At 40.9% G+C, this 25,210-nt stretch overlaps 1 protein-coding gene across 7 annotated transcripts in view; it reads right to left on the reverse strand.

Moving 5' to 3' along the window:
• The window catches only part of dock3 (dedicator of cytokinesis 3), a 968,429-nt gene that overhangs the window by 258,233 nt on the left and 684,986 nt on the right, over positions 1-25,210 (reverse strand). For 4 of the 7 annotated variants that reach the window (XM_073072552.1, XM_073072551.1, XM_073072553.1 and 1 more), the window contains exons 15-16: positions 18,804-18,821; positions 882-1,006 (exon numbers count right to left, since the gene is read on the reverse strand). In XM_073072552.1, coding sequence (XP_072928653.1) covers positions 882-1,006; positions 18,804-18,821 — 143 coding nt within the window. The remainder of the gene's footprint in view (positions 1-881; positions 1,007-18,803; positions 18,822-25,210) is intronic. The other 3 variants (XM_073072555.1, XM_073072554.1, XM_073072550.1) reach the window with 1 other exon arrangement.

Here is a 25,210-nt window from a genome sequence, read left to right on the forward strand (position 1 = left end):
TCAATCATGGAATTGAATTTTGGAGCCAAGAGGTAATGTTGCAGCTATATAGGACCCTGATCAGACCCCACTTGGAGTACTGTGCTCAGTTCTGGTCACCTCACTACAGGAAGGATGTGGAAGCCATAAAAAGGGTGCAGAGGAGATTTACAAGGATGTTGCCTGGATTGGAGAGCATGCCCTATGAGAATAGGTTGAGTGAACTCGGCCTTTTTTCCTTGGAGCGACGGAGGATGAGAAATGTCCTGACAGAGGTGTACAAGATCATGAGAGGCATTGATCATGTGGACAATCAGAGGCTTTTTCCCCAGGGCTGAAATGGTTGCCACAAGAGGACACAGGTTTAAGGTGCTGGGGATTAGGGACAGAGAGATGTCAGAGTTAAATTTTTTAACTCAGAGAGTGGTGAGTGCGTGGAATGGGCTGCCGGTGATGGTGGTGAAGGCGGATACGATAGGGTCTTTTAAGAGGCTTTTAGATAGGTACATGGAGCTTAGTAAAATAGAGGGCTATAGGTAAGCCTAGTAATTTCTAAAGTAGGGACGTGTTCGGCACAACTTTGTGGGCCGAAGGGCCTGTATTGTGCTATAGGTTTTCTATGTTTCTAATTCAAAGGATTGAGTTCTGAAATGACCAGACTAATGGTTATATCCCAATTAGAAAATATATTTTAATGTGGGAGCCCACTGCAAAACAGCTTAAACCCTTTGGCAACACTGCAACAGAGATCAAATCTCCTCCTGAGCTCAGAGATAGAGAGATTATTGAAAGTATCAACACTGGTTGAAAACACTGAAGAGTGAATCCAAGACATTTTGATGTCTGCTGTTCCCAACAAGCCAATGAAAGATACCTCAACAGTTTGTTTTATAAAGTCTCACCTTTAGTACTTCTCCATCTGCATAAAGAACGTACACTGTTACTTCAATGTTCTTCTGAACACTCTTTCCACCTCTCTCAAAATCCCCTCGTTCCAATGTCAGATACAGATCATTCCTGATGTCACCTGTATGACATTCACATAACACGTCAAAACAAATTACATTAATACTGAATAGGAAAAGCTCAAAGACAAAATCGACACTTAATAAAGGGTCAGCGTTGATGTGTATATGCGCAAATAGCATACGCTCAAACTGCAGCAGTGAGTTTAAAAAAACAACTGAAGTAAAGGTTAATGCCTGGCTGAATACATATATAAACTCACCAAGATGTCCATGTCATTCTCAAGACTGCAACAAATATTTCCTAAAGGAGGATTCAGTTCAAGTACCCTATCCAAAATGTTAATTTTCCTTCATATTGATGTATCTATTGATCTGTTATGTATTTCCAACCTTTTCTGTTTCTAACTGAACACTTCTAAACACTGTTCTTTTGAGCTGTTAGCTTGCCCCAGTTGCATCACTCTGGCTAAAGATCTTATATCTTTCTACAAAACTATCTACAAGGAAGCAGGAAAAGATATGAAAGCTGATATACTAATGCCGTTACGTTGCTATTTAAAATTATATCATTATTCATTGGAAGTTTTGATAAAGTCTCACTCAAAATATAATCAAGACTTAAAATATTATTGCAATAGAAGACGAGGCTGGCCCATCTTTATTCAGTTAAAGAAGTTACAGATAAACTTCCTTGCATCATAGTGAAATGAATTCTATAATATAAAGAGCTATTCTGAATTGCATTGAGAGAAATGCATAGCTTGTCATTTGATGTAAAATGTGTCCATGTAAGTATAACAAGTCTGAGGTTAGACTAATAAATAAAATGTCAAAATGATAAAATGTTGGTTGTCTTTGGATGAGGAAGTCTGATTTCAGCTTTGGAATAAATAAAATGAATATTTTTACATAATTAGTAGGTTTTCTAAGAATTAGTTATAGAAAGGGTCGCAGGTCATATCTGATTTGTACTTTTGATCTAGGTTACATGCATAGTGCAGCATACTCATAATCAAATCTCAAAGCTTTGAAAGATGAAGTTTCTATCTTGCTACACTCTGATCCCACACCCTTGGTATTAATAAATCTATTTGGTGTACTATATTTTGCAAGTGTCTTGAGCTTATATTTGAAATTGTTTCACTGGATCATAGAATAAGGTGGACTACCGACACGATAAAATGAACAAGATAGTGCTTCCATCTCTTGTAACACAGACTTAACATCAACACTGAAGAGATTCCACAACCTACTGACTCACTTTCAAGGACACTACAATTCATGTTCTAAGAATTATTTATTTACTTTGTATTTGCACAATTTGTCTTCTTTTGTACACTGGTTGTTTGTCAGTCTTTATTTTTTATATAGTTTTCCATTAATTTTACTGCATTTCTTTATTTTCCTGTTAATGTCTGTAAATAAATGAATCTCAATGTACTTCGATTATAAATTTACTTTGACTTTGACCTAATAGTGGTAAATTCTTCTTGTAGCATAAACTGGAAATTGTTAGCAGTTAGAAATGTTTTAGTTAACATTTGTTTCCAATTGTCAGTCTTTTTGGATTTCTAGCCTTTAGAGACATTTTACTTGTGAATGAAGTAACTTAAACTTCACTCCATAATGTAGATGCAGTGGCCTAATGCAATACATTTCCTCAGTTAAAGCAGATCTTTGTTATGTGTTAGCACTATACAGAATTTCAGAATTCTAAAGAGAACTCTTTAGTTTCACAAATCCAGGTTTTGAAATGATACATGTCATCTCTATCCAGATTAATACTTTGTGCCAGAAAATTAGCAGATTGTCTCTTATGGAAATAGTTTATGGTACACATTGGAAGTACACATCTGGGAGTACAGTTAGACGAGAAGCTAGACTGGACTGCCAACACAGATGCCTTGTGCAGGAAGGCACAGAGTCGACTGTACTTCCTAAGAAGGTTGGCGTCATTCAATGTCTGCAGTGAGATGCTGAAGATGTTCTATAGGTCAGTTGTGGAGAGCGCCCTCTTCTTTGTGGTGGCGTGTTGGGGAGGAAGCATTAAGAAGAGGGACGCCTCACGTCTTAATAAGCTGGTAAGGAAGGCGGGCTCTGTCGTGGGCAAAGTACTGGAGAGTTTAACATTGGTAGCTGAGCGAAGGGCGCTGAGTAGGCTACGGTCAATTATGGATAACTCTGAACATCCTCTACATAGCACCATCCAGAGACAGAGAAGCAGTTTCAGCGACAGGTTACTATCGATACAATGCTCCTCAGACAGGATGAAGAGGTCAATACTCCCCAATGCCATTAGGCTTTACAATTCTACCGCCAGGACTTAAGAACTTTTTAAAAGCTATTATTAATGCTTTTTGAGATAGTGATTTAGATGCATATCATATTTTTTACTGAGTTAAGTATTGTATGTAATTAGTTTTGCTACAACAAGTGTATGGGACATTGGAAAAAAAGTTGAATTTCCCCATGGGGATGAATAAAGTATCTATCTATCTATCTATCTATCTATCTATCTATCTATCTATCTATCTATCTATCTATCATTTAATACCCATGGGCTAGAAAACAGTAAGTCTATACATCAGGAGGATTAATGGCACCTAACGGTGACTCCTTTGCTTGCATCTTCAGAAACAGCTCTATTTCCATCTTTAATATCTCTAGTTTTCCCTTTCAGAGTTCTTTTGAAGATCCTGATCTGGAGTTACATGCTGACTACGGTTCTTTGCGGGAATGGGACCTGCTCTCGGGGTTTCACGACTGGCTGTTAGCCTAAGAACTCAGCTCGCCTTCGGAGGGCCGAGATCTTGTGGCTCTGGAAATGGACAGATCGAAGGTTAGCATCCGGGCAGATTGGTGCGTTGTGGGAGATGGAAGATCTAAGGCTATGTGCCCTGAGACCCAAGATCTTTAGGCACAGCGCTCGGAAAAAGCGACACAATGAACTTTTAACATTGTAAACCAGCGAGTTGCTTGTTATGACTCCCCTCTTGCTCTGAATCGGAGACAACTCTTTCTCCCTTATTGGGGAGAGAGAGCGTCTGTGGTATGTCAAATACCGGGTGAACAAGTAGATACTTTATTATTGGAAATACTATACAGGTTAGGCTTGATCTGTGGAAAGAGAAATTTAGTTGATTTCTCTCCACATAAATACTGCCTGGCCCACTGGGTATTGCCAGCATTTTCTGTTTCCAGATCATCAGTCATATCAAGAATAAAGTTAACTTTCAATTCAACAAGTCCAATAAAAACTATCCAATTGTCTTTAGTTCTCTCCTGTATAATCTGGAATACTCCCTGTGCAAGGAAATGGATAATCGCCATATTTACTTTCCACTTTGCTAGTAATTGTCTCCCTGTACTTTTCACCAACAAGATGTTTTTAAGTGAGATGCAACAGAATGATGCTTCTAGTCTCCACATCAACTTTGAAATCATTTAATGAAGATAAAATATATTTATTTCAATTAAGACAGGATCACACAAGGACCATTTGGGCAAAATTATACAATTTGCAGATCCCTTATTTTTAATACTGCCCCTGAATGGGATATAAAAGCTATTGTAAAATAGAGAAAATGCCTTGGTTTTAATAATTTACTTCCTTTTCAAGATGAAAGGAAGCAATAAAAGGTGGAAGCCATACTTAATGTAATTAAAAGCCCAATAGATCTTGCATTTCCCCAAGTTCCCCCTGCCAAGGCTTCCCAATTAACATAGAAATATTATTTTCTAAAGGTTCTAGCTATGACTTAGCAAGTCTATATGTTGTCATAGATGGTCTGCGAATCCTTGTGACCACTTGTAATGGTTCCAGAGGAGGTGCCACTACATCCCCACTAACCATTCGCATGCTTATGATAATGTTGGGGGGGGGCGGAGTCACCTGGAGAAAAAAAACAAGAGAATGCAGAGGCTGGGATCTGGAGCGGGATATAGGAAAAAAAACAAGCCTCTGAAGGAACTAACAAAATGCTGGAGGAATTCAGCAGGTTAGGCAACATCAATGGAAGGGAATAAACAGTTGACTTTTTTGGCCGAGACCTTTCATTGGGTCTCAAATCTCTGGAGAAGCAACATCTGTGGAATGGGGGAGAGAGGAAATGTTGATGCCTTGGGTCAAAACTCTGCAATGGAACTGAATGTGATGATAGTTGATTTAAAGAGAGGAAGAAGGGTGACACAGGGGTCAGTAGGTGGTAGATAGCCCAAGGAAGGGTGAGGGATAATTGGAAGATGGAACTCGGTGAAGTGGAGGGAGGGATGCAGTTGCAGATAGAGAATGGTGGGTGATAAGAGGAAGCAGACAATGAAACAAAGATAAGAAAATCTGCAGATGCTAGAAATCCAAACACACACAAAATGCTGGAGGAACTCAGCAGGCCAGGCAATATCAATGGAAAAGATTAAACAGTCAATGTTTCAGGCCAAGACCCTTCATCAAAAAGCAAAGGGCAGATAGAGCTAGGTAGTGGGTAGGAGGGCACAGGTGAAGACAGAGATTGAGGAGTTTAAGCAAGGCCGCAAAGGCTAATAGTGTTGGAATCCGGTAAGTAAGGAAGGTGATAATGGGATTACTTCAGGGAAAGATGAAGTATACTGTAGTCATTTCATTTTAGCATTTCTGTAAGAGCAGTCTGTTCTGCTTTCAGCATGTTTGGGTTTGAACTAAAGATAAGGGGCTATGTTGTTCAATTTAGGAATGTTGTTTCAGCCAATCAGGATGCTGGAATTGGGAGAAGGTTCTAGAGAATGCTGGGCTGAGGGGTTTATTTGTGAGGGACACTGGTATGGGCCAAGGTCTTTTGGAGGAGCTAGGAGAGGACAGGAGGGAAGATGTCTGAGGATGCAATCCCTGTTGCACAAGGTGCTTTGTGTAGATGAATGGCTTCAAGGTGAAAGGACCAATATCCTGTGGGGGAGCCCATTTGTTCAAGGTGAACTTGAGTGACATTGGAAGGTGGTGTGTGCTTTCATGCAGACCGTGTGTCCTGCACGCGAGTTAAGACAACTTCCAGATAAGCTCCAACTTGTGCACACATTTGGACTGGGCCTTTTTTATTCCCCTCCCACCCCCCGCCTTTACTTTTCCTAATAATTATTTGATAAAGCTGAAATTTGTAAATATATTTTCTTTATAATTGTACGCAGTGTACTTCTGTTACTTCTTGCCGGTGGCTGATTGCATGGGGGCAGTATTTACGCAGATTGGGTTTCGGGAGGTTGAGACATCCCAACTTCTGAGTTTTGGAGGGACCCAACTCATTCTAACCCTAAATGTATGGAGTTTGATAAAGATGTTTTTCTCACCACTGTAGCAAGGGGCTAACGAACTGTATCTCTAGAGATACCCAGTTAAAAAGGTGTTTCAGAACCTGGTGGACTACTCCAACAATGAAGAGAAGGGGAGATTGGTGATAACTGGGTGAGTATGGGTGAAGGAATTATTGGAATGAGTTGAGTAGGGAAGGGAGCAGGGACTGTGGATTGAGTGGAAGGGGTAGGTGGGTGAAAAGCAGAAATGGACAAGGCAAAAAAAAGACAGATGGAGCCAGGTAGAGCAGAGGGTATAGCAATGGTGAGACAGGCTAGATGATAATAAGTAGGGCCACAAAGGAGTGCAGGAATCTGATAAGAAAGGTAGGTGATAATGGGAAGTTTTTTAAGGGAGAGAGGATGGAAAACCAAATGGGGGAGGGTTTTGATGGGTGAAATGCATTGTTTGTAGGTGGTTGGAACCAGGCAGAAATGGGTTAACATAAGTGAGGGCTCCATCTGCCTTTGTTCACTTTGTTTGGCTCCACCTATCACCCACCTATCTCTGTCTCCCAATTATCTCACCCCTCTCTATTCTGTGATTCTCATTTTACATGTGACAATCCTGGAGTGTAGTTAAGGAGAAAGAAAGTTAATATAAACCGACTGGAGGAAGAAGGATTTGTTCCCTACCTTTAGTAATTTTTGACTAGTAATCATACACAATACACCTGTGGACATAGGGAGTTAAACCAGCTAGGCTGAAAATTGAACTGGCAGTGATGTGAGAACACCGACCTGCTGGTTTTGACCAAGCTCTGGGTAAATGGTCAGTATTTAAATTTTTTGAAGAGGTGCATCCTGAGTTACGCGAGTAACCTCAAACCCATAGTTTCATGCCTCATGGAATTCCTTTTTAAATAGCTTCAAAAGCAGATTAGTATCTGCTATAAAATTGTTCAAAAGGACAGAGACACCAGATGGTATAGGAACTTGGCCCAGATGCTGGAAATCTAATTCACAGAGCTGAGTGGTCTGATAAATAAGACTGAGCAATCAGGAAAGTCTCACCAGTGACATTTCTTTGAGCCCAGGCTGGCTGTGGAAATGTCATCCTGTTGAAATCAGTCAGCAGCAAGTAGTAACAATTACATTGATTAGTTGACAAGCATATAATTTTGAAATGTAAATATTACGAAGCTGAATTTGTCCACAGCAAAGTATAGTATTGTTTAGCAAATGTAGCATGCACAATCACAATAATTCTGTTATTTATTCAGTGATAGAGAGATATAACATGGAAGCAAGCCCTTTGGCTCTCTGAATTCACACTGACCATCCTACATTATTCCCATTTTTATTCTCCCCATTTCCTCACCAACCTCCCCCTCGATTCTACCACCCAATTACGTACTAAGGGTAAATCACAGTGGCCAATTAACATATCATCCTGAACATCCATGGAATGTGAGAGCATCTTTGGAAACTACAGCACAAAGAAGAAATACATGTTGTCACAGGGCAAATGTGCAAACTCCACACAGCTATGGTCAGGCATGAACCTGCATCCCTGACAATGGGAGCCAGCAGTTTTACTAGCTGTCTAACTGTGTCATCCTATTGGTTTTATGGATCATTATTAACTATACATTGAAATGCAAATATTGCCACTGTACATAAACAGTGACAAATAGACAAGGTCAACTTTGTGGGTCTACTTAGATGCCAGAGACAATTATCCAAGTGTACACTAAAATCATTTATATATGGAAAGAATCTGCAGCATTTGTGTCATTTTAATGACCTCCTCCATGTATTAGAAATAAATAGAGGCACAGTAGATGTACATTAAGATTTACTGAAGAGTAAAGCAACAAAAAATAATTGAACCAGGTAAAATATCTCAAATTTCCAATCATGCCCAAACACACAAGTACCTATAAAAAGTATTTACTCCTCTTGGAAGTTTTCATATTTGACTGTTTTGCGACATTGAATCACAGTGGATTTAATTTGAATAAACAGAAAAGACTCTTTTGTGTCAAAGTGAAAACAAATTTCTACAAATTGGTCTAAATTGATCACAATTATTAAACACAAAATAATTGATAACATAATTACTCACCCCTTCAAGTCAGTATTTATTTGAGGCACCTATAGCAGCAATTACAGCCTAGAGTCTGTGTGGATAGTTTTCCATCAGCTCTGCTCATTTAGACATGACAATTTTTCACCATTCTTCTTTACAAAATGCTCAAACTCTGTCAGATTGCATGAAGCTTGTGAGTGAACAGCCATTTTCAAGCCCAGCCACAAATTCTCAATTGGATTGAGGTCTGGACTCTGACTTGACCACTCCAGGACATTAAATTTGTTGTTTTTAAGCCATTCCTGTGTAGCTTTGGCTTTATGCTTGGGATCATTATATTGGTGGAAAACAAATCTTCCAAGTTGCAGTTCTCTTGCAAACAGCATCAGATTTTCCCTGAATTTTGCTACATTCATTTAACCCTCTACATTCACAAGCCTTCCAGAGCCCGCTGCAGTGAAGCATCCCCACAACATGATGCAGCCACCACCGTGCTTCATGGTAGGGATGGTGTGTTTTTGATAATGTGCAGTGTTTGGCTTCTGCCAAACATAGCATTTAATCTGAAGCTAAAAAGCTCAATTTTGGTTTCATCAGACCATAGAACCTTCTTCCAGCTGACTAGAGTCTCCAACATGTCTTCTGGCAAACTGTAGCCAAGATTTTGTGAGTTTTTTTTCCTTTGCCACTCTCCAATAAAGCTGCAACTGGTGAAACATCCAGGCAACAGTTGTTGTATGAACAGTATCTCCCATCACAATCACTGAAGCTTGTAACTCCTCAAGATTTTTCATAGGTCTCTTGGTGGCCTCCCTCACTAGTCCCCTTCTTCTACAGTCACTCAGTTTTTCAGGACAGCCTGCTCTGGGCAGATTTACTGCTGTGCCATATTCTTTCCATTTCTCAATGATTGACTTAACTGTACTACATGGGAATATTTTTTGTATCTCTCTCCTGACTTGTACTTTTCAATAACCTTTTCGCAGAGTTGCTTGGAGTGCACTTTTGTCTTCATGATGTAGTTTTTGCCAGGATACTGATTCTCTAATAGTTGTAGCCTCCAGATACAGGTGTATTTTTACTACAATCAATTGAAACAACTTGACTGCACACATGGTGATCTCCATTTACCTAATTATGTGACTTCAAAAACCAGTTGGCTGCTCCAGTGATGATTTAGTGTGTCATATTAAAGGGGGTGAATACTTATGCAAACAATTATTTTGTTTTATCTTTGTAAATATTTAAAATCACTTTGTAGATATCTGTTTTCACTTTGACACAAAAGAGTTTTTTTGTTGATCAGTGTCAAAAAAGCCAAACTAAATCAACTGTGATTCAATGTTGTAAAACAATAAAACATAAAAACTTCCAAGGTGGGTGAATACTTTTTATTGGCACAGCATATGTTTCTGGATAGTGTAATGAAGATGCAGAAAATGAAACTGTGTTGCTACAAATTAAAATGAAGAGGTGGGATATTCTTCAAGGATGTTGGGACTTCGTAGAACGGAAGAATACAATACTGTACCTTCAAAGTAAAATAAGAACTTTAGAGTTTCATCTGAATATATTAAAACATATTTATTTAGAGATACAGAGCTATTCATTAAAATGCTATTAAAGAATGTGAATACATTACATGAATCTATTAATGTCAATAGTTCATTGTCCAATATCTTGGTTATAGCCATTATAGAGTCATAGAGCACAACATCATAGAAACTACTTCAGCCAGTTAGTCTGTGCCAAACTGTTATTCTGCCTATGGGATCCCACTACCAAGCACATCTTTCCCTCCCCCACTCTTTCTGTTTTCCGCAGGGATCACTCCCTACGCGACTCCCTTGTCCATTCATCCCCCCATCCCTACCCACCGATCTCCCTCCTGGCACTTATCCTTGCAAGTGGAACAAGTGCTACACCTGCCCTTACACTTCCTCCCTCACCACCATTCAGGGCCCCAGACAGTCCTTCCAGGTGAGGCGACACTTCACCTGTGAGTCGGCTGGTGTGGTATACTGCGTCCGGTGCTCCCGGTGTGGCCTTTTATATATTGGTGAGACCCGACGCAGACAGGAAGACCATTTCGCTGAACACCTATGCTCTGTCCGCCAGAGAAAGCAGGATCTCCCAGTGGCCACACATTTTAATTCCACATCCCATTCCCATTCTGATTTGTCTATCCATGGCTTCCTCTACTGTCAAGATGAAGCCACACTCAGGTTGGAGGAACAACACCTTATATACCGGCTGGGTAGCCTCCAACCTGATGGCGTGAACATTGACCGCTAACTTCCGTTAATGCCCCCCTCCCCTTCTTACCCCATCCCTGATATAGTTTTTTTTCTCTCTCTGCCCATCACTCTGCCTATTCTCCATCTCCCTCTGCTGCTCCCCTCCCCCTTTCTTTCTCCCTAGGCCTCCCATCCCATGATCCTTTCTCTTTTCTAGCTCTGTATCCCTTTTGCCAATCACCTGTCTGGCTCTCAGCTTCACCCCACCCCCTCCGGTCTTCTCCAGTCATTTTGCATTTTCCCCTCCCCCTCCTACTTTCAAATCTCTTATTATCTTTCCTTTCAGTTAGTCCTGACGAAGGGTCTCGGCCCGAAACGTTGACAGCGCTTCTCCCTATAGATGCTGCCTGGCCTGCTGCGTTTCACCAGCATTTTGTGTGTGTTGCTTGAATTTCCAGCATCTGCAGATTTCCTCGTGTTTGTTATTCTGCCTAGTTGCATTCACCCACACCATAGTATTCCATACCCCTCCCATTCATGTACTTAACCAAATTTTATCTTAATCTTAAATGTTGAAATTGAACCTGTATCCACCACTACAACTAGCAGCTTGTTCCATATTCTCACCACCCTCTGAGTGAAGAAATTCTCCTTGAAGTTCCTGTAAAATATTTCACCTCTTGCTGTTAACAAATGGTCTCTAGCCTTAGTCTCACCCATTCTCAGTGGAAAGTGCTTCCTTGGATTTATCTTATCCAACCCTCTTATAACTCTGTACACCTCTGTCAAATCTCCTCTCATTCTACTATGCTCCAGGGAATAAAAACTTTCCCTGTAACTCAGGTTAAGTTCCAGCACCATCCTTGTAAATTTTCTCTTTCAATCTTAATGATATCTTATAGAGTCATAAATTCTATTGTTCTAGAGAGATGGACAGTACAGCAGCATGTTAAAAAGCTGCCCTGTAAGCTGTGAGCAATTATCAAATCATCTGCCTTCACGTAACAGGCCTTGAATCTGAAATCAGTGTAGGTGCTGATGTTCACTACTGACCATGGAATAAAGATGCCATGTTCGCCCTGCTGGATAAAGTCAGCCCCAGGCTTAGAGTCAGTGTCAAGGCCTAGCTCTGAAGCAAGGTTGTCCTTTGGCAGGGAGGGAGGGGGAGGCAGGAAGTCCAGAACAAGCTACCCTAAAAAGTAGTGAAAAAAGCAGAATGATAAGCTATGCCTCCTCACTTAGTTCGTTGCTAACTTGGGTATGTAGAGCTTGTTTAATTGCAGTTCAAGTATCAAAAGTAGACTGTTTTCCTGAGTGCATTATAGAACCATAGAACACTACAGCACAGTACAGGCCCTTCAGCCCTCCATGTTGTGCCGACCCATATAATCCTTAAAAAAAAGTACTAAACCCACACTACCCCATAACCCCCCATTTTTCTTTCATCCATGTGCCTGTCCAAGAGGCTCTTAAATACCCCTAATGTTTTAGCCTCCACCACCATCCCTGGCAAGTCATTGCAGGCACTCACAACCCACTGTGTAAAAAACTTACCCCTGATGTCTCCCCTAAACTTCCCTCCCTTAATTTTGTACATATGCCCTCTGGTGTTTGCTATTTGTGCCCTGGGAAACAGGTACTGATTATCCACCCTATCTATGCCTCTCATAATCTTGTAGACCTCTATCAAGTCCCCTATCATTCTTCTATGCTCCAAAGAGAAAAGTCCCAGCTCTGCTAACTTTGCTTCATATGACTTGTTCTCCAAACCAGGCAACATCCTGGTAAATCTCCTCTGAATCCTCTCCATAGCTTCCACATCCTTCCTATAATGAGGTGACCAGAATTGAACACAATACTCTAAGTACGGTCTCACCAGAGATTTGCAGAGTTGCAACATGACCTCTCTACTCTTGAACTCAATCCCCCTGTTAATGAAGCCTAGCATCCCATAGGCCTTCTTAACTACCCTATCAACCTGTGCAGTGACCTTGACGGATGTATGGATTTGAACCCCACGGTCCCTTTGTTCATCCACACTATTAAGTAACTGACCATTAATCCTGTACTCAGTCTTCTGGTTTGTCCTTCCAAAATGCATCACCTCACACTTGTCCGGATTGAACTCCATCTGCCATTTTTCTGCCCAACTCTGCAGCCTGTCTATATCCTCTTGTAACCTTCGACAACCTACAGCTCCATCCACAACTCCTCCAATCTTCGTGTCATCCGCAAACTTTCACACCCATTCTTCCGCCTCTACATCCAGGTCATTTATAAAAATCACAAATAGCAGGGGTCCCAGGACAGATCCCTGAGGCACTCCACTAGACACCGACCTCCAGGCAGAATACTTTCCTTCCACAACTACCTTCTGCTTTCTTCCTTTAAGCCAATTTTTTATCCAAACAGCCAAGGTTCCACTTATTCCATGCCTCATGACTTTCTGGATAAGTTTCTCATGAGGGACCTTGTCAAGTGCTTTGCTACAGTCCATGTAGACCACATCCACTGCCCTACCCTCACCAATTTATTTTGTTACCTCTTTAAAAATCTCAATCAGGCTCGTGAGGCATGATCTTCCCTTCACAAAGCCATGTGGACTATCCATGAGTAGACTGTACTTCTCCAAATACTTGTAGATCTTATCCTTAAGAATCCTTTCCAGTAGTTTGCAGACCACTGACGTAAGACTCACCAAGTCTATAGTTCCCAGGTTTCTCCCTATTACCTTTTTTAAACAAGGGAACTACATTTGCCATTCTCCAGTCCTCCGGCACTTCCCCTGCAGCCAAAGAGGATTCAATGATCATAGCTAATGCTCTTGCGATCTCATCTCTCAATTCCCACAACAACCTGGGGTGTATCATATCCGGCCCTGGGGATTTATCAATCTTAAAGTTTTTAAGAAGATCCAGCACTTCTTCTTCCGTCATCTCCACATTGTCCAGCACACAGACCAGCTCTACTTCAACCTCATCCTGATCAAGATCCTTTTCACTTGTGAATACTGAAGCAAAGTATTCATTTAGGACCTCCCCAACCTCCTCCGCATCCAGGCACATGTTGCCCTCTTTATCCTTTAGCGGTCCCACCTTCGTTCTCGTCATCCTCCTATTCTTCACATACGCATAGAATGCCTTAGGGTTCTCCTTAATCCTACATGCCAAGGCCTTCTCATGCCCCCTTCGAGCTCTCCTTTCTTTAGCTCCTTCCTGGCTACCCTATTTTTCTCATAAGCCCCTCCTACTTCTTGCTTCGTATATCTAACATGTGCTTCCTTTTTCCTCTTGACGAGTTGCCTCACATGTTTTGTCAGCCACAGTTCCCTTTTCCTACCATTTTTTCCTTGCCTCAGTGGGACAAACCTATCCTGAACCCAGCTCAAGTGTTCCCTAAGCTTCTCCCACATTATTTCTGTGCTTTTCCCTTTGAACATCTGTTCCAATTTACTCTTGCTAGTTCCTGCCTCATCCCTTCAAAGTTAGCCCTTCCCCAGTTAAGCACCTTACCATTTTGTCTGATTTTATCCCTTTCCATAGCTATGCTGAAGCTAAGGGAGTTGTGGTCACTCTCACCAAAATGCTCCCCCACCAAGAGGTCTATCACGTGACCAGGTCCATTACCCAGAATTAGATCCAGTATAGCCTCTCCTCTCATCAGCCGGTCCACATACTGTGTCACGAATCCTTCTTGAACACACCTGACAAATTCAGCCCCATCTATCCCCCTTGCACTCAGGAGGTGCTAGTCAACATGAGGGAAGTTGAAATCACCCATAACTACTACCCTGTATTTCCTGCGCCATTCTAAAATCTGCTGCTTATCTGGTCCTTGGTGTCCCGAGGGATATTTGGGGGCCTATAGACTACTCCCAGCACAGTGATTGATCCCTTTCTATTTCTGACTTCCACCCAGACTGACTCCGTGGACACTCCTTCTGCAGCGTCCTCCCTTTCTACAGCCGTGATACCAGCAATGCCACTCCCCCCACCCCCGCTTTTCTACCTCCCATCCTATTCCTTTTAAAACACCTGAATCCCGGGACCTGCATCATCCAATCCTGCCCTTCCTCCAACCAAGTTTCAGTAACACAGATGCCTTGTGCAGGAAGGCACAGAGTCGACTGTACTTCCTAAGAAGGTTGGCGTCATTCAATGTCTGTAGTGAGATGCTGAAGATGTTCTATAGGTCAGTTGTGGAGAGCGCCCTCTTCTTTGTGGTGGCGTGTTGGGGAGGAAGCATTAAGAAGAGGGACGCCTCACGTCTTAATAAGCTGGTAAGGAAGGCGGGCTCTGTCGTGGGCAAAGTACTGGAGGGTTTAACATCGGTAGCTGAGCGAAGGGCGCTGAGTAGGCTACGGTCAATTATGGATAACTCTGAACATCCTCTACATAGCACCATCCAGAGACAGAGAAGCAGTTTCAGCGACAGGTTACTATCGATGCAATGCTCCTCAGACAGGATGAAGAGGTCAATACTCCCCAATGCCATTAGGCTTTACAATTCTACCGCCAAGACTTAAGAACTTTTTAAAAGCTATTATTAATGCTTTTTGAGATAGTGATTTAGATGCATATCATATTTTTTACTGAGTTAAGTATTGTATGTAATTAGTTTTGCTACAACAAGTGTATGGGACATTGGAAAAAAAAGTTGAATTTCCCCATGGGGATGAATAAAGTATCTATCTATCTATCTATCTATCTATCTATCTATCTAACGGCCACAACATCGTAATTCCACGTACTAATCCATGCTCTAAGTTCATCCTCCTTGTTCCTAATACTCTTAGCATTGAAATAGACACATTTCAACCCCTTTAACTGGCTAAAATTATGTTCTGTCCCCTGCCTGTCCTTCCTCATCAACTTAGAACTCTTAGCATCATGCTCTTGTCCTTCTACCTTAATCCTTGCACTCACATTCTGATTCCCACCCCCCTGCCAAACTAGTTTAAACCCTCCTCAACAGCTCTATCAAACCTGCCTGCCAGGATATTGGTCCCTCTGGGATTTAAGTGCAACCCGTCCTTTTTGTACAGGTCACACCCACCCCACAAGAGGTCCCAATGATCCAGAAATCTGAATCCCTGCCCCTTGTTCCATTCCCTCAGCCACGCATTTATCCTCCACCTCATTCTATTCCTATTCTCATTGTTGCGTGGCACAGGCAGTAATCCCGAGATTACTACCTTTGAGGTCCTGCTTTTCAACTTCCTTCCTAACTCCCTGTAGTCTTCTTTCAGGACCTCTTCCCTTTTCCTACCTACGTCATTGATACCAATATGTACCACGACCTCTGACTGTTCTCCCTCCCACCGCAGGATATCTTGGAGCTGCAGCTCCAGTTCCCTAACACGGTCCCTTAGGAGTTGCATCTCAATGCACCAGGTGCAGATGTGGCCGTCCAGGACGCTGGGAGACTCCAGGACCTCCCACATCTGACACCAACCACATAAAACTAGCCTCACACACATACTACCTCCTTTTGCATACTGCCTCCATACTGCCTCACCTCGTCCTGTTACTGCCGAAGTCCGTGGAGCCAAAGCCCTTTCACTTTGCTGGATATGGCTGCCTTCTTTTTAAACTGTTCGCGCTCAACAGGCGGACATCACGTGCCTGCGCAGTCTGGCCTCTCTCTTCCTCTGAGAACTCAAAATGTCTTCCCGCTGGAAATCCTTAGGTGCTCTCCCACTACCTTCTTGTTCCAAATCAAAAAGTCAAATGATTTCCTTGCTCAGCTTAATGCTCCTGTTGGATTGCTGCATAGGAAATTAATCCCAATTATCCCAGAGCCCCTATCTCTTCACAATCCCAGGTAAGGTTTTAATAGATTCTATGGATTGGGGCCACAGTTCCTGTACATTGGTCACTTTATTTAAGCCTTCTCCTTTGGGTTCCTCCCTCTGTAGCACCTACTCACCCATGTATCAATCTTACTCTGACCCGATTGGCTTACCACTGTTGCAACATTGTCCTAGAGGCCCAGACACTGGCTCTGTTTCACACAGAGCATTCTAAATCCCTGATGTTTGGGTTGAAGAACCGACCGGTAATATTTATTTATTGAGATATAGTGCAGAATAGGCCTTCTGGCCTTTGAGCTGATCTGCCCAGCAACACCTGATTTAATCCTAACCTAATCACAGGACAATTTACAATGTCCAATTGATCTACAAAGCAGCATGTCTTTGGATTGTGGGAGGAAAGCAGAGCACCCAGAGGATACCCATGTAGTTATGGGGAGAATGTACAAGTTCCTACAGATTGCAGAGGGAAATGGGATCATTGTTCCACAATGTTTTAAGAAGCACCTACAATTAGTCATGCTTTGTTTTCTGATGGCAATGCTTTGCAGTAATGAAGAGGAAAATTTGACTCCACTGCTTTTAAGCACAATAATGCTCATGAGGAGGAACAACTGAGGGAAGAGCTACGAAACACAGGCTGGACAATTGGTAGAAGTGAAGAGTATTAACCCTTATACTGACTGCCTTCTATACACTACCAAACACTTCAATTCACTTGAGCTGCTACTTTCAACTGTAATTTTTGTTTGTATTAACCAGTAAGTTCAGTAGCGATATGTGCTATTTTGAGGTATAGGCTCCACACATGCTTCTTTATCCTTCAGCACCGAGGATACAGCACTGAGGATCAACATTAACTCTCAATAGACAGACCATCCACTCATCCTTTAGATAACCCTCTCACCCTTGGGGAGGAGCTAGCAGCTAAAATATGAACTCTCTTCACTAGATGACCTTTCTCATAGCCTACAGAATGTAGTTCAGAAGATAAACACATCCTAAGGCTGTAATATGGTGGGGAGAGGTCTGGAAAAAGTTTTATTTTGAGAGCTTCCATTCAGTGTGATGGCCAGGACTTTAAAGGAGGCTGCACGTTGCTAAACTTTGGAGAATAAACCAGGGTTGGGACTATAAACCAGGGATTAAAGAGCCATGGAGTCATAGAGCACCACTGCACAGAAATAGGCCCCTTGGCCCAACTAATCTTTGTTGAACTATTATTCTGTATAATACCATCAACCTGCACCCAGACCATAACCCTCATATCCCTACTATCTGTGTACTTATCCAAATTTCTCTTAAATGGTGAAATCAAACCAGCAGCCATCATTTCCACTGCAGTTCATACCAAACTTTCATCACACTCTGAGTGAAGAACATCCTCCTCAGATTCCCCTTAAATGGTTCACTTTTCACCCTTAACCCATAACTTCTAGAACTGGTCTCACCCAATCTCAGTAGTAAAAGTCTGATTTCATTTACCTTATCTATATCTCTTTTAATTTTGTATACCTCTATCAAATCCCCCCCTTATTCTCCAGGGAATAAAGTCTAACCTGTTCCACCTTTCCCTCGATTCCTAGTATTCTTCAAATCCTAGCACACCTCTTGTAAATTTTCTCGACTCTTTCAATCTTATTGATATATTTCCTGTAGGTAGATGACTAGAACTGTACATAATACTCCAACATTGCATTCCAAATATTTCATACAATTTCAACATAACATCCCAACTCCTGTACTCAATATACTCAAGCTCTTATAACAATTCTAAGTATCTGTGACATCACTTTCAAGGAAATATGGATCAGTATTCCCAGATCTCTCTGTTCTACCGCACTCCTCAGTGCCCTACCACTCACTATGTAAGTCCCAATCCTGCTTTATCCTCTCAAAGTGTAACACTTCACAATTGTCTACATTAAACTCCATCCGCCATTTTTTAGCACATTTTTTCCAGCTGGTCCAGATCCTGCTGCAAGCTTTGATAGTATCCATTATACCGCCAACCGTAGTGTCCCCAGTTTACCCCATTATAATTCAGATCATTTATATAGATGACAAAATATGAAAATTCAAACCCTGTTTACTCTTCCTGCAGCAATGATTTTTTTTCACAATTGATCAAAGTTACTGAATTACAAGTGCTGTAAAATTCTATTTCAATCATTCAATTTTAAATCAGCTGCACACTACATACAAGATAATGTCTTTATTTTACAATGGTGCAATGAAGCTGTGGTTTCCGAGCATGTCAGGTGATACTCATTTGAAAAAATGTGCAATGCAGCCAATGTGTACCAGCCATAGGGTAATAAAATGGTTGTTTACTGAGGCAAATGGCATAGCCTTGATGTGAGTATTGCTGCACACATGCCTCTGAAGTGCAATGTATAGTTATGAAGAAAGCAAGCAGTGTGAACACTGCAGACAAACAGGCATTGCAGACTTACACCCTACTATCTTCATCTCTGCAGCAGAGAAAGAGGGGAAGAGGGATAACACAAAGATTGTGACATTAGTCAGCAGAACAATACACAACTGAACATTGGGACATATAATTCACTAAGTAATAAATTATATGAAAATACATGTTGTTGAATTAAACAATGAGATCATTCAAACCATTTCAGAGTAACAATAGAAAAATACAAAAGAAATCATTATCAAATAAAGAAATTCATCAGGAGCATGACTGTCACTGTTCTTTAGTTGCCTTCCAAAATATTTCCATCATTAGAGTTTTGAATTCAACAAGTACAGTAGTTTATCTCATACTCAAACTTGTCATGGAATAATCAGTGAGCTCTACTAAATAGAGTGCTCAAATTGGTTGCCCAGTTCCTTCTGTCTATTAATTCATTTAGAACAAGGGCATCAACAATTTGATAATCGATCATTGAATATACTCATAAAATTGAATAGCTTCAAATCCACAATTAGAAGTTTATCTGTACCTGGACACTTACAGTTTTAGCTTTCTCAACATACATCAGTGTTAATAAACTTCATTCTGATTCTGACAAGTGAAAATAAAGAGGGAAGAGACAAAGAGGCAATCACATGAGTAATTTTCTTTCTGCTCCAATATTTGATATTATAGAAAACATACCTTGTCACACAATTCCACATATATGAGATAAAGATACATAACAGAAATGTATATTTTATACCTGTGGAACAATGAGAAGAGCATATTGTGTTCCTACAAAAAAAAACTGTCTGGAATGAGTAGCAGGAAGAATTTCATTTTAATGACGCAAATTAAAATATAGGTTTAAAATTCTGAACTAAGAGACCGAGGAAGAAGTTCTTTTGCATTGATAAGGGAACTGCAGAAACTCTAAAGATTATTTATGAGATCTTCAACTTTGATATTAAACGATCACTGCTGAATGATAAGCATCAGACATCATAAGGAGATATGATAATGGGGAGAATACTGTTTACATGATGGGGATCATGACTATTCACAGCAGATAAGAGGATACAAAAAGGCTTTGAGGACAGAGAAAAGGAGAACAAATATAGCAGCAATTGTATCTTAATAGAAATGACTATAAATCCATCATTGGAAAAATGCAAAATAAATAGTAACATAGTAAAAAATTTTAATATGTAGTTTACCATGTGAATAACATTACAGTACTTGCATTGTTATTAAATTTTATAAAGGAGGAATCTACTTTGTGTAACAAGGGCCAGTATTTATCAGATAACTGTCATAGTCATCTGTGATTACTGGTTTAACAAATGTATAACTATATATACCTATCCTGTAGATGATATGCAATTTATTGAACGACAATCATCCACTATTAGAGTAACATCATATAAGAGAGAAAGGTACACAAATAGATGCATATTATAGGATAACCTACCTTCAGTATGGGCTTCTTTTTCATTTCATGTAGTTTATTTTATATGTGTTTTCAGATTAGCCCCTTTCCTAAATATACAAATTCCCTGCCACTAATGTTGCAACAAGTTTATTATCAACTAGATACTTGATATTGATATACAGGGAAGCTGTATATCTCTAGTTTGGTTGTCTCTAGTCAAATGGCTAAACAGTATAATTGTATGATTGGAAAGTACACACATTAATTTTGTAGGCACAACCAGACTATTGAGTTTTGGCACAAGCCGGTACAATCAAAACTTGTGGGAAAGATTTGCACAAGGGTTTGATGGATGCAAAAATGTTGTTTACCAATAAAGCCCCTGTGATATTCCCCCAGGTTCTTTGAAAAATACATGGGCAATTTGTTAGGTATAGTAAGACTAATTATTTAACAAGCAACATCTGTAAGTCATGGGCAAAACATATGACCTGGATGCTGGGAACAACTTTTGTGGGCAATGAGTTTATCAAAGATGATATATACAAACCGTTGACTTAAGTACTATTGATCCAAACTTAACACTTGCTTGAGAGTTGAAAGTGTGAAATAAATAACGCAGTAAGAAGGTAAATGCAAATTGCACACCATATTAAAGGCATGATGTTGTTCCAATTTGCATGAAGAATTTACGTTTTTGTCAGAGTGAAGAAGTGATATAGAAAATCCAGTTACCAACAAGAGAAAACCTGCAGCTGCTGGAAATCCGAGCAACACACACAAAATGTGGGAGGAACTCAGCAGGCCAGGCAGCATCTATAGAAAAAAGTACAGTCGACGTTTGGGCCAAAACCCTTTGGCAGGACTGCAGAAAAAAAAGCTGAGGAATAGACTTAAAAGGTGGCGGGAGGGGAGAGAGAAACACAAGGTGAAACCTGAAGGGAGAGGGATAAAGTAAAGTGCTGGGAAGTTGTTTGGTGAAAGAGTTTGGTCATGGAAGAAAGGAAAGGAGGGAGGAACACTAGAGGGAGGCGATGGTGGGAAAGGAGAAAAGGTGAGAGAGGGCAAAGGGGATGGGAAATGGTGGAGAGGTGGGGTGGGACATTATTGGAAGTCTGAGAAATCAATGTTTATGCCATCAGGTTGGAGGCTACCCAAACAGAATATAAGGTGTTCCTCTGACCTAAATGTGGCCTCATCACAACAGTGGAAGAAGCCATGGATAGTCATATCAGAATGGGAATGGGAAGTGGAATTAAAATGGGTAGTTACTGGGAGATCCTGCTTTTTCTGGCAGATGGAGCATAGGTGCTTGGCGAAGCTGTCTCCCAATCTACATCAGGTCTCACCGATATACAGGAGGCCACACTGGGAGCACCGGACACAGTATATGACTCCAACATACTCACAGGTGATGTGTTGCCTCACCTGGAAGGATTGTTTAAGGCCCTGAATGGTAGTGAGGGAGGAGGCTGGAGGATGGGGTGAGAGCACATGTGTGTGAAATGGAAGATCAGTGATTGAGGGCAGCATTGATGGTGGAAGAAGGGAAGCCCCTTTCTTTGAAAAAGGAGGATATCTCCTTCGTTCTAGGATGAAAAGCCTCATCCTGAGAGCAGATGCGGTGTAGATGGAGGAACTGAGAGATGAGGGTGGTGTTTTTACAAGTAACAGGGTGGGAAGAGGTATAGTTCAGGTAGCTGTGAGAGTCTGTGGGCTTATAATAGACATCAGTGAATAAGCTCTCTCCAGAGATACAGACAGAGAGATCGAGAAAAGGGAGGGAGGTGTCGGAAATGGACTAGGTAAATTTGAGGGCAAAGTGGATGAAGTCAATGAGTTCAGCATGAGTCGAGGAAGCAGCACCAATGCAGTCATCTATGTAGCATAGAAAATCCAATTAATTCCTTTGACAATATTAATCAGCCAATCTGTGATCCATATGGATGTTGCATAGTAAAAAATCACACCTGCCAAAAGCTAAACAAAACAACCCTAAATTTTCTGCATCTTGCATTTGATCTACCTGCTGAGTTCAAAGTTATATTATGAATCACTAATCAGCAAACTCCAGGAAGCCAGCTCCAACCTCATCAACAAAGCCGGGTACCACAGCAGAACCTGACATGTAATAGATATAAGCCTCAAAATTCTGAAATTTTTGACTGCAGGTGACCGACTTAGCAGGGTGCCAAAGCTGTCAAAACAGTGTTCCTTACATTCACAAACACTTCAAAACATATTAAAAATAATCAAACCATCAAGCATTGATAACAACACTAAAATAATCTAACTAAATAAAATTAATTTATTGTTTTATTTTTATTTATAGATATAGTACTATATAACTGGTTCTTCCAACTCAACAAGCCCATGCTGCCTAATTACATCATGTGACCAATTAAGCTACTAATCTGCGCATCTTTGGAAAGTGGGAGAAAACCAGAGCACCTGGAGGAAACCCACAGGGTCATGGGGAGACCAGCCAAACTCCTTATAGAGAGGAGCAGGAACTGAACCCAATTTAAAGGATTTTTATTACCTATTTCTGTCATAGCCCTTCCTCCCATTGAACTCAGAGGTTTCTGCATCAGATCCAACTCTCTCACTGAATTCCAATGGTGCAGTTTAGTCAGAAAGACACTGTTGAGGAGCTGTAAGGAAGTTATGGATTTTTGTGTCTATACACTCATGTATGGAAACCCTTGAGTTGCTGGTAAATGTGAGGGTTTGGATTTAGTGCAACTGCTAGGAGGTCAAGATGTAACTGCTGACATTTTCCAAAGACATCTGGGCTAGTAATTTTAACTGTATATGTGTCTAGAAATTGGATTGCAAAGTGCTGTTTTAACTGCTAAGAAACTCATTTTGATGTTTTTCTAAGAAAATTGGGAAACACTGTCATTCTGCAACAACCACACAGTTTGTAAAGAACAATCCAACATTTACGCTGACAAATGTGTATGTCAGTATGGCACATAGGGCAACACTGAGTGGTATCAGCTATTGTACCAAGCAATGCATACAAAATGCTGGAGCAACTCAGCAGGCTAGACAGCATCTATGGAAAAGAGTACACGTGATGTCTTGGCCCAAAACATCAACTGTACTCTTTTTCATAGATGATGCCTGGCCTGCTGAGTTCCTCCAGCATTTTGTGTGTGTTACTTGGATTTCCAGCATCTGCAGATTTCTTTTGTTGGCTATTGTACTAAGCTCCTTTGGAGTGTTGGCAGCTGAAAATGGAACTCAGTTTGTTATTTCAAGAAGATTGACTGCTTACAAAGAACCAGTATTTCCATGATGCTGCATTCACTGCAGCTGGACTGTTGAAAGGACTACTTGTCAGAATCAGAATCAAAATAAGGTTTAGTATCACTGGCACATAGTATATTGTGAAATTCATTGTTTTGCACTAGCAGTACATTGCAATACAGAATAATAAGAACTATAAATTACAATAAAGTAAAATAAATAAGTAGTACAAAAAAGAGCAAAAAATCTGACATAGTGTTCAAAACTCAAAGTAAGTTTATTATCAAGGCATACAACCACATACAACTGTGAGATTCACTGAATCACCTTTTAAAGGTGTTCAGAATACTGAGGAGGCTAGTGCCCATGATGGCTGAGTTTAAAACTTTCTGCAGCTTTTTCCAATCTTGTGCATTGGCCCCTCCATACCAGATGGTGATGCAACCAGTTAGAATGATCTCCATTGTATATCTGTATAAATTTGCAAGTGATTGGTGACATACCAATTCTCCTCAAACTCTTAATGAAATATAGTCACTGTTATGCTTTTTTTGTAATTGCATCAACATGCTGGGCCCAAGATAGATCCTCAGGTATGTTGACACCCAGGAACTTGAAACTGCTCACCCTTTCCACTTCTGATTCCTCGATCAGTACTGGTGTGTGTTCCCACGACTTCCCCTTCCTGAAGTCCACAATCAGTTCCTTGGTCTTACTGATGTTAAGTGCAAGGTTATTGCTGCGACACTACTCAACCAGCTGATCTATCTCACTCCTGTATGCCTCTTCATCTCCATATGAAATCTTGCCAACAATATTTGTCATGGCAAATTTATAGATGGTGTTTGAGCCATACCTAGCTATGCAATTGTAGGTTTAGAGAGAGTAGAGCAGTGGGCTAAGCTTGTATCCTTGAGGTGCATTAGTGTTGACCTTCAGTGAGGAGGTGATGTTATTTCCACTCCGTACAGACTATAGCTTCCCAGTGAGAAAGTCAAGGATCCCATTGCAGAGGGAGGTACAGAGGTCCATAATTTGGAAATTGTTGATTAGAACTGAGGGTATGATTGCCTTGAATGCTGAACTATTGTTAAGAAACAACAACCTAACATAGGTATTACTATTGGCCTGGTGATCCAATTCTGAGTGTAGAGCCAGTGAGACTGCATCCACTGTAGACCTATTGTGGTGATAGGCAAACTGCAGTGGGTCCAGGTCCTTACTTAGGCAGGAGTTAATTCTAGCCATGACCAACCTTTCAAAGCCCTTCATCACAATATATCTAAGTGCCACAGCGTGTTAGTCATTGAGGGAGCTCACTCTGCTCTTCTTGGCATTGGTATGGTTTTTACCCTTTTGAAATGGGTAGGAAACTTCAAGTGCAGCAGTGAGAGATTGTAGGTGTCCTTGAACACTTCCCACCAGTTGGTTGGCATAGATTTTTAGAGCTCTACCAGGTACACCATCAGGGACTGACACCTTGCAAGGATTCACCCTCTTAAAAGATGTCACATTTCAAACAATTGTTAAGGTTGGCTGGGAACGTCAAAGTGTTCAACAAGTTTGTACAGCAACTTTAGCTGAGGAATAGTCCTATTACCATAGATGTTTGGGTGCATTATGTCAACTGGAGATGCAGAGATGCAGGAAAAGCACTCAAAGCAACATCAAAATGGTCCTAAGTCTTATCCCCCAAGACTGTTGAGAAAGCCACACCCCATGTCAAGTTCTCTGAGCTATAATAGTCTGGAGACAGAGTTTCT

Source organism: Hemitrygon akajei, chromosome 19, assembly GCF_048418815.1.
Source record: "Hemitrygon akajei chromosome 19, sHemAka1.3, whole genome shotgun sequence".
Taxonomy (NCBI): domain Eukaryota; kingdom Metazoa; phylum Chordata; class Chondrichthyes; order Myliobatiformes; family Dasyatidae; genus Hemitrygon; species Hemitrygon akajei.